This window comes from Sebastes umbrosus, chromosome 8, assembly GCF_015220745.1.
Source record: "Sebastes umbrosus isolate fSebUmb1 chromosome 8, fSebUmb1.pri, whole genome shotgun sequence".
NCBI lineage: Eukaryota > Metazoa > Chordata > Actinopteri > Perciformes > Sebastidae > Sebastes > Sebastes umbrosus.
In genome coordinates this window covers 30,645,920-30,656,182 of record NC_051276.1, presented here as the reverse complement: position 1 = coordinate 30,656,182, position 10,263 = coordinate 30,645,920, and the positions used below count along the sequence as shown (strand labels likewise).

Below are 10,263 nucleotides of genomic sequence, written 5' to 3'. Positions count from 1 at the left end.
GTCACGCATGTTTGGAATAGATTAAAGTAGCCGGACAGTATTACAGCCTAAAATGTTGGCTTTTATAATGCAAAAAGTCTGTGTCAAAGCACAACAGAGTAAATGTCATCCCCCATGGCATCTTGGGTGTGTGCAACCAGTCAGTGCTGTATTATAATCTGTGACATTTTACTTCAGCTCCAATCAGTGCTAATCATTCGCTGCATGGGTCTGTTGTTGTGAACCACATTGAGCTCGGAGCCCGGGACGGGACAGGACAGGGAGCCCTGCATGGCCGTCCCTCTGCTGATGCCATTAATGGCTTCAGGAGAACAGCCAGCACTTTAAAGTCGATACAGCCCGGCAGAAATGTACTCGCATGTCAGGAAGTGTTTTTGGAAGTTCCAAACTCTTCAAAGACTCCGATCCCACAAATCACGCACGCAGCAGACGCTGAATGATCTGCCAAACATAACAACATCAAGTTAACATTTTCAGACTTGCTGAAAGAAGTAATTGTCACGAATAACTGAGCTGCTGCTTCTGCGACAGTTTTAATATTGTGATGAAAACTTGAAGGTTTATGAACAGCTTTCGGTTGGCTCATAAATGCAAACTAATTTGACAGGTTGTCAAACAGTTGTTGTGACATTAGTCAGAATCTTAATTCACTACAAGGGATGAATGGGCAACATGAGGGGGAAAAATCAGTCCATTTGCTAGAGCTGCCCCCTCTTAGTCGATTAGTCGACTAATCGGTTGTTTTGGTCTTAGTCGACTAAGATTTCTTTAGTTTATTAGTTGTTTTTTATGCTTTTTCATGCTGAATGACTTATTTCTAAGAAACTTATAAGCACATCTCTGGTAAACACAAGATTTAAAGTGGTGCTTTTCTGTGATTCTTTGTGGAGAAACTCAGTTTTACAGATCTTTCGATTGAATCGACTAATTGATAAGTCGACAATATCGTCAACTAAGAATTTCTTTGGTCAGCCCTAAACTTTTCATAACCAAATGTTTACTCTGCTTGATAATATTAACAATTGCTTAATAATAAAAGAGTAGACATCTTCACATTTAAGCATTTAAGTAGACATTCCCCTCAGACAGATCATTCTACTGACTACAGACACCTCGTCTTGGCTTTCATTGCATGAAAACACATGAAAAATGTTCAGTCTGAATCCAGAAATGGAAAATTTCGTGATGCTACACTGACTCATATAATAATCAACACAAGCTGGAAATAATGTGGCCAAGCATGTTCTGCAGTAGAACGATCACTCATTGGATACTGGAAGTACAGTAGCTAGATAGTTTTAGATGATTCAATATGCTTTATTGGCATGAATGTATGGACAATATTGCCAAAGCGTAGAGTAGTAACGCAGGTTATCACTAAGAATGAAGGGCAAAAGGTGAAAAAAAAACGCCACAAAAGAATCAAAAATAGCTGATAGGTGTTGGAGAGACTCTTAATCTTCTTTTTTAATTGATTGCATCCTTGATTATGAGCCTCCTGACTTCTGTTTCAGGTTACATGTGATCTGTTAGCTGTCCTGTGAGTCGAGGATTAACACATCTTCCTCTCTCCTCTTCTGTTTCTTCTTCTTGAGCACAGCTGTCTGTCTGTATGAAGCATGAACTGAGTCACTGGATCACAAGAAGGGCACGCCATAAATAATCCTGCAAGAACTTCTTTTTTACACACCGTAAATCAAACATTGTCCCCTTTTAGCATTAGATGAGAGAAGCTGGGTGGTCTTAATGAATCATATGTAACAGGGGGATATGATTGTAACATCTATTAGACTGTATGATGATCTTCTGTGAGTTATTGTAGAAATGCTATTTGTGTTAATGATCATTTGTAGTATAAAACCAATACAACTAAAGTTATTACCCAGTGCTGTTTCTAATGAAAGTGCACTAACAAGAATAATACAACACAAGCCTCAAAAAAAAAGAGAAAGAAATAATGATATTTTGTCATCATGTTGTCTACAGCCACACTTCCAGCTCTCGACATGTGGGAATATTGCAGAGTTCTTATTGCATGTATATTCTCATATTTTGTAGATTAAGTGGTACTTCAGTGGAATAAAAAAGGAGGATTACAGTGTGTTCTTCCTCGCCGACAGATAATGAACTCCCTGGTGTCTGATTCACACAGTAGACACTTTGCTCTTTGCTCTGGAGAGCTGTAACCAGAGTTCCGCTGAAGAGGTCGCGCAAGGACTTCTGACGGAGTTCAGCCTGTCTGTGCGTCAGTGAGTGGAGAGCTGTGTGTGTGTGTGTGTGTGTGTGTGTTTCATTCAATGAAATGCAACACCCTGCTCCTCTGTCTGAAGCCTCTTCGGAAACAGGTTTGATTATATTTAAAAGCTTGACCCGGGAGAGAAACCCAAACAACTGTCTGTTCTAATATTAGCAGTGCGTCTGCGGAACTATACTATGAACTCTATTATTGTCTGGGGCTCGGATATATTATTCCAGAAAAGGCAACTTCTCATCAAAAACATTTACACTTTTGTCTGCAGTTGGTGGAAAAAAAAAAAAATCAGTTACCAACAAGTAGTAATTTGAAGGACTGATGGTATGTTGGCTGTGGGCCTGTTTGATTATACAGCAATAAAGGCCTTGATATATGAGTAACCTTCATTATTACTATTATTATTGTTATTATTATGCTTATTATCCATGTTATCATTATTATGGCTTTAAAGGTGCGTATAAGTCATGCGTAAAAGGAGCTGTCCACCTCACACTAGTATAATGTGATAAAAAAAACTAAATAAAATTAATTTTCATTTTCATTAATAATAATATTCTCCATCAAAACACAAATTCATATTAGCTGACACATGTTGTTTGATGATTTGCTTTTGTTCTACGCATGAATCCAAAGTGTGGTGTTTTTTATTACAAATTCATACATATCTTCATATTCTTTGATTATTGTGGCCAAAAAAAGAGAAAGTTGCTTGTAACGATGTCACCTGATTAGGATTGAAAGAACTTTGGTTAAGAAAAAAAAAAAAAAAACTCTCCCCACCCCCACCAGAAGAGGAGCCCGCCCACCAGAGACAGTCAACCCGAGACCCCTTATAGATTTAAAAAGAGAGGCTGCATTCTCAGACTGACACTTATTCAACACTGCCACCTTAAGCAGATTACTTTTTGCGCTGCTGCTGCCTGTGTGTGTCAAACACGTATAGTTCACTTTGCCTCTCCATCATGTTTAGGATGCTGAAACACCACCTCCACCCGGGCTTTTTTCTCTTGTTCATATGGCTTTGTCACCTCATGGAACATCAAAAAGTTCAAGGTAAGCTCTTCTTCATCAGCTTTTTTTTTTTTTATTCTCTCCGTTTTTTTTGGAAAAACTTCGACAATGCTGTGTCGGATACTTGCTGCAACCGAGAAACTTTTCAAAGTGAGTTTTCCTCTTTTTTCCACTCGCTGTGCATCAGACAGTGCGTGCGTAAAAGCGTCCATAAAGCAGGTGCCATATGGGACACTTCAAAGTGAGACTATATGGCAAGTTTTTGCAGCCTCTCGCCAGGCGCGCACACACTTTAAGCCTCCACGCAGAGCTGGTCCATAATACCTACCTGAGCATATTCTGCTACTTTAGTATGCGCGTTAAGTGTCTCACTGTTGTCGTCAAAACCTGTAACAAACTTCAGACTTTATGGGCGTGATTTTTTACATTTTTTTCCTGCACACATCCACTCAGCATTGTGTGCAAAAAAAAATGCTTTTTTTTATTGCAATTTAATTTTTAAATAATAAAACTGGAGACTTTTTGCACCCATCATCATAGTTCAAATAGAAATCTGTCTTCAATTTAAGAACCAGTTCATGAACACTTAATGTCATGTGTGTCTGTGTCGGTTTTAGACATCCTGCTGTTGTCTGGATCAAAAGGATATTTTCAGAAATAGGATAACTATTCTCTCTTTTTATATGTTTTTATATGTTTAAAATAAACTTTACACTGGTTTTGTTAATAAGCAAGGCATTGTCTGGTGGGTGCATGTCTGGGGATATTGTTCTGAGGCGTTGGAGACGGCGGTGTGTTTTAGCTCCAGACCGTTTTCTGAAGGAGATTGGCTGCTATTTAACGCTGTCTAGACGCTCCACTTTCTGTCCGGTGATAACAAGGAGGCTCTAGGCATAAAGGACAAACCCCCCCTCCTACAAAGATTCTTCTTACTTTTTGGGGTGCAGTGTAAAGGGCTGTCAGTCACAGACGGGATAGAGCAAAGTGTTAACAGTCTCGCAAAAAAAAAAAAAAAAAAAAAAAAAAAAATCAGACAAAATACTGCCAGGAAGGCGAAAAGGAGGGAGGGAGAGTCTCGGATAATAAACGAGCTTGTGCGTGTGTGTCTAGTGCGTCTCGGTGGCTCAGCGGTTTCAGACGTTCGACATGCGTCTATTCGATATTCGAATGTTCGAATTTTCGATTATTTTTCTGTTTGCAGCTGGGAACTGCTGGTTGCAGCAGGGGAAGAACGGGAGATGCCAGGTGCTCTACATGCCCGGGATGAGCAGGGAGGAGTGCTGTCGGAGTGGAAGACTGGGGACGTCCTGGACCGAGGAGGACGTCCCCAACAGCACGCTCTTTAGGTGGATGATCTTCAATGGCGGAGCTCCCAATTGCATACCTTGCAAAGGTGGAGGTGCACTCATTTCCCTTCGTTTTTTCTCACAATACACACACCCACTCAGTCATTTTTGTTGAATAAACAATGAAATGATGAATGATGAATGATATAATTATGAAAATGATATACAAAAACATGTATTATAATGTTAATCTGAAGAGCAAAATCCTGACATTTAGCAAATTGGACAGCAACATTCCAGTATAGAATATGCATTTTCTGCAAAATAAATAAATGATGGGACCTGTTGACTTTTTTTGTATTAAATGAAAGAGAAATTTGTCCTGATATATAAAATTGACCATTGCTTGAAGTGAATATTTGGTAAAAATTGATAAATACAGCCCGTGGACATGACATGTATACCCCTAATTATAGAATGTACTTTATGTGCCAGAGTAATTTTTAAGCACTAGGCCAAAAAATCCTCACCAGCAATCATATAACACATACTTCCTTTTTACATTTTTTTACAGAAACTTGCGATAATGTTGACTGTGGGCCTGGAAAGAGGTGCAAGATGAACAGGAGGAGCAAACCGCGCTGCGTGTGCGCGCCAGACTGCTCCAACATCACCTGGAAAGGACCTGTCTGCGGCGCGGATGGAAAGACCTACAAAGACGAATGTGCGCTCCTGAAGGCGAAATGTAAAGGCCACCCAGACCTGGACGTGCAGTACCAGGGAAAATGCAAGAGTAAGTAAATATTATTTTTAAAATTCTGCAAGAAATTTCACATTAAAAGCTGCATGTGCCAAGAATCCAGCGGTTTTTTCTCTTATGCATCTTGTATTTCGTCTCTCTTTGTCTCGACAGAAACGTGCCGTGACGTCTTGTGCCCAGGCAGCTCCACGTGCGTCGTGGACCAGACAAACAACGCATATTGTGTGACGTGTAATCGGATTTGCCCCGAGGTGACGTCACCTGAGCAGTACCTGTGTGGAAACGACGGCATCATCTACGCCAGCGCGTGTCACCTGAGAAGAGCTACCTGCCTCCTCGGCAGATCCATCGGAGTGGCATACGAGGGAAAATGCATCAGTAAGTCTGCAACCAGAGAGTGTGAGAGTGTGAGACTTTTACTCCCAGAGAGAGAGAGAGCCTCCAGCAGCCACTGCCTTTGAATATTGTTTGAGTGCCTTTTTTTCTTCCAAGCGAGCTCTGCAGTTATTCTCTGCTCATTTTTGCCAACATTCCAGTGAGGAGGGGGTCTCAGAGAGAGAGGGAGTGTTTGGTAGTTGCTTGTGTTTGCTCAAGAAATGATAGACATCTTATTATTTCCTGATGTTGGCAGCACTATCCCATATGGGAGAGGGGGAAGTAGAGGGGGGAGGGAGAGAAAGAGAGAGAGCAAAGCAGGGGAGTGCTGGGGGCCATGAAGACATGCTTCAAGTTAATATTTGAGTCAGATGGATCCTTATCCAGAAAGCAGCCTTGAATTTGCAAACTCAAACACAAGCCCATAACCCCATAAAACAGGATTTACTTTTTTATTCCTAGCTTAGTTGTCCAAAAAAGGCTCAGCAAAGTCATCTGATCCTGCATGAAAAACGTTCATAATCCATCTAATCAAAGATTTCCCCTGTGCTCACTTCTTCCTCCCTCCGCTCCTAGAGGCCAAGTCGTGTGAGGACATCCAGTGCAGCGCGGGGAAGAAGTGTCTGTGGGACGCTCGGATGAGCCGGGGACGCTGCTCGCTGTGTGACGAGGCCTGTCCGGAGAGCAGGACGGACGAGGCGGTGTGTGCCAGCGACAACACCACATATCCCAGTGAATGTGCCATGAAGCAGGCTGCTTGCTCTATGGGGGTGCTGCTGGAGGTCAAGCACTCGGGATCTTGCAACTGTAAGTAAATAACAAAATGTGAAAGAAATGAAAACACCCTCCTCCCTCTCCAAGCAAAAGACAATATTCCATGTTGCTTCCCCAACAAAAAACCTCCCCTGACAGTGCCCCCCCAACCCAACTTTCCCCCCCAAAATCCCACCCCAGCCAGCCACACCACCAAGCACAGCTTAAGCAAGCAGAAAGGACTTGGGAATAGAAGAACTTGCATGATGTTGTCTTTGTCGCTGGCTTTTGTTCTTGTGTTCTTGTTGTTGTTGTTTTTTTTTTTAAATTTACTTCTTTTTTTTTACTGCAAAACAAAATAACAGAGAGGTAAATGAAAAACTATATATCAGCAGACTCCATGTAAAAGTCTTGGAAAAGCTAACTCAATTAAACTAACGCAAATAATAAAGGAGACTAATTTTGTTTGCAGTGGAACAATCCTGATATTTAAAGTCTAGTTTATGGTCCTGCTAGTGACCTGCAGGAGCAGGTCGCCTGAAATCACATGCAGTTTTTTTTTGTTTATGTTTATGATAGTGGTCATATCTTTACAGCTTGTAAATTCCATGGTCACATTGCTAATTTCATGGTAACGGTGTTTTTTGTGTTTTTGTATTATTTTTTTTGTTGCTTTTGGCTGTAATCAATCAATTCAAAATGCACTGCCTCTTGTGACATACACCACACTGCCAACATGTCAATAAGAACAGAATACCTTTTGAATATATGATGTGCATAAGGTGATTGTAACATTGGTGCCATGTTAGTGATAAAGACGACGGATTTGACATTTTATCTGTAGACCAGACTGAGCCATTCATGCGCTCACAAATCTGGAGGTGAACCATCAAATTGAACAATAGCCTCAAGGGAGTATCGAATTTACATTCCACGTTGTAGAAGAGTGTCTCCTTGTTGTAGTTTCTCTCTCCTGACTGAGTACCTTAATGTGATGTGCCTAGCAGTGGAATCCAAGGGACCAACTTTATGATCACCTCATGAGCTAAATATAAATGTGATACTTTACAGTGTGCAGGAGCATCAGAAGCTTGTAGAACCACGCTCTCTCACTTCTCATCTCATCATTTAGAAAAACCAGCTAACTTTTACTGTTCGTGCTGTTTCCAGTGAATGTGTTGTCTACCAGAATATGTAATGACAAATCCATTTGGATTGATGAGGGACTGCCTGTTTTTTTTCTTTCTTTTTTGTATTGTCACTATCGCTTGTGTGCTTTTTTTTATTTTTTACGTGTCCGATGTAAATCTCTTCTGTAAAAAGAAAAGAAAATACCTCAGAACTGTGTTGATGATCTCTGACCTGCTTGCTAAAAGGCCAGGCTGTGACACAGAGTCCTCCCTCCCTGTACATTTGAGCCAGACAACAACAATCAGAGCAAAGCAAAATCCGAGAACACAAGAGCACTTTTTTTTTGTGTTATGTGTGTCTGCTTTCAGGAATCTGCCCAAAAGAGACCCGAGCCACTGGAACCAGTGCCCCCCCCCCAAACCCGCCACCCAGCCCCGCTATAACCCACCTTGTGACCCCCCTATAACCTCCCATGCACCCGTCTTTTCCATCATTTTTCTCTTGTTGCAGCCCTGACTTGCTAGATTATGTAAATGGAAGTTGCATAATTGAGGATGCCACAGTAATTGTCACACAGATCCTTCCTCAGATGCATACACATAAACATAAAAAAAGAAACAAAAGGGAGGCTGTGTGCCAGTGGCTTTGCTGTGAGCTTTTTTTTTAAAGAACATTCAGTGATATTCTGCGCTGTTGTGGTCCATATTCATACAACAGCTACCATATATTCTCCCATATAGCCATTACAGAAGACCAGGAGGAGGATGAGGAAGATGAGGACTCAGACTACATGGCCTATGTCCATATATCTTCTATACTGGATGGATAGGCCCCCATCACTAGGGGAACAGTCCTAGGGCAAGGAATCATGTCCATACTGTACATTATGTGTATGCTTATTTATTTTTTAAAGAAAAAGGAAGTATACATATAGTTCAGTCTGCTAGATGTTTATTTATACTTTTTTGTGTTTTATAATTTATACATTTACAATGTCAGGCTTACTATCTACCATGATATATTGTGTTACCACTCATTTTCCCCCCTTTTTGTTGTTGTCCCTTTTACTTTCTTTTTTTTTTATCATGAAGAAATATATTTGTCCAAAGAGAAGCAGTGTTATTTATTTGTCATGTTACCGTGTAAGTATAAGTCCTCTACAAGCTGTAAATTGCATTCCCTAAAGCTGTAAAAATCTGCTTGTTTCTGTCAAATCTCTATCACAGATGTTTATGTCACACATACGTAAATGCATGTTTAGGCTGTGTGTTTATTTATTGGGAATATATCAATCATTTTATGTACAGAAGTGTTTCTGGTTTGTTTACAACTCATAATAACCGACCAAAGGGATTATCTCAATGGTTTTGCAAAAAGAGCATTGTAAAAGTTGCAACACAGCAGTGATGAAATGGAAGAGAAAAAAAAGAGCCATTTGTTTTTTCTTTTCTTATTTTTTTTTGGTTACTCCTCAGTTTTAGCCCTTTAGGTTTGTTTCCACACAGAAACGACAACTTTAGACATTATTCACTAGTAGTTATTTTGTCTCACCACATTAGAGCAGAGGTAAGTTTTTGGACGATACTTGATTACTTTGGAAACAATGTGCCATTAACATTTGTGTGCTGTCTTCTTGCCAATGTGCTCCATATTGCTCTCGCAGAGCTGAAATAGGACTAACGTACCGCAGTACTCTACACAATATCAGACTTCATCACTTTTGTTTCTTTTTCTTTCTTTTTTTTTTTTCCAGAATACATTTTTATTTTCAAAACATCACAAGAGAAATACAAAATTCTGTTATGAATATATAGTTTTGTATTTTTTATGTAAATGTCATATGTACATACAAAGTTTGATGGTATTTGTACAGATATGAAGAGTGAAACAATAAAAGTTTTTTTCCTTATACTTTTTCTGACTCCGCTGTGTTATTGATTTGTGAATAATATGTAGTTAAACATGTCAAAATATCAATGCATGTGTTAAATTCAAAGGAGAAGTTGGTCCTAAATCACATTTTTAGACCTACAGGGTTAACCAATGTGATTATATACTGCATACTGTGAGATGAAATACATTTATCTACCATGAGAGATCTTACAAATCCTTTTTATACTGTGGAATTAATCATTTTATACCCCTAGTTGTATTAGGCTAATGTGGGCATGGATTTTTATATGATTTTTGCATCAAAAGTTTTTAATTTATTTGGATGAGCCAAAAACAAACATTGCTCTCAATTTGATGATTTTATCCATAAACAGTTTCTGAACTGATATTCCAGCATCTTTACTATATCATGATATATATAAATATTGTTGCAAGACAATTACATTTGCCCTGATAGTGGATTTTATCCACATTGCCCACCTCTAATAAAGTATATTCCAATAAATCCTTAATTAAATATGCATATATGTTGTAGACCTACTGTAGAATGTTTAATATAGTAAATAATAGCCCTACAATCACTCCATAAACTATGAATATGCATTAAAAATGCATAAACTAGTTGCAATGGAAGAACCCTTTAAATATAATAAACTCATCAAAACCATTTAAACAAATATTAATGAACCTATGAGTCATATTTGAACCACATTTTGGCCAATTTATTCATTTTCAATTGATTTCAAAATTTATTTCGAACATGTAGAATACAAAACAAATAAAATAAAAAATAAAGAAAA

General features: G+C 39.2%; 1 protein-coding gene across 2 annotated transcripts; it reads left to right on the top strand.

Moving 5' to 3' along the window:
- The first annotated feature begins 2,846 nt into the window (after nt 1-2,846).
- Nucleotides 2,847-9,484, top strand: fsta (follistatin a). Of its 2 annotated transcripts, none has more exons than XM_037778836.1 (6): nt 2,847-3,307; nt 4,467-4,664; nt 5,126-5,344; nt 5,465-5,689; nt 6,263-6,493; nt 8,311-9,484. In XM_037778836.1, exons 1-6 carry the CDS (start codon nt 3,217-3,219, stop codon nt 8,397-8,399), a joined length of 1,053 nt encoding a protein of 350 aa, XP_037634764.1. In that variant the 5' UTR covers nt 2,847-3,216; the 3' UTR covers nt 8,400-9,484. The 2 variants fall into 2 exon arrangements, with proteins under 2 accessions (XP_037634764.1, XP_037634765.1); XM_037778837.1 differs by having other exon boundaries at nt 2,849-3,307; nt 4,467-4,658.
- The last annotated feature ends 779 nt before the right edge of the window (nt 9,485-10,263 follow it).

Bases quoted from the DNA above. Each gene is read 5' to 3' on its own strand.
- fsta (XM_037778836.1), top strand. From the start codon at position 3,217: ATGTTTAGGATGCTGAAACACCACCTCCACCCGGGCTTTTTTCTCTTG. The intron at 3,308-4,466 runs GTAAGCTCTTCT...TTCTGTTTGCAG, and splicing joins GGAACATCAAAAAGTTCAAG to CTGGGAACTGCTGGTTGCAG. The intron at 6,494-8,310 runs GTAAGTAAATAA...TCTCCCATATAG, and splicing joins GCACTCGGGATCTTGCAACT to CCATTACAGAAGACCAGGAG.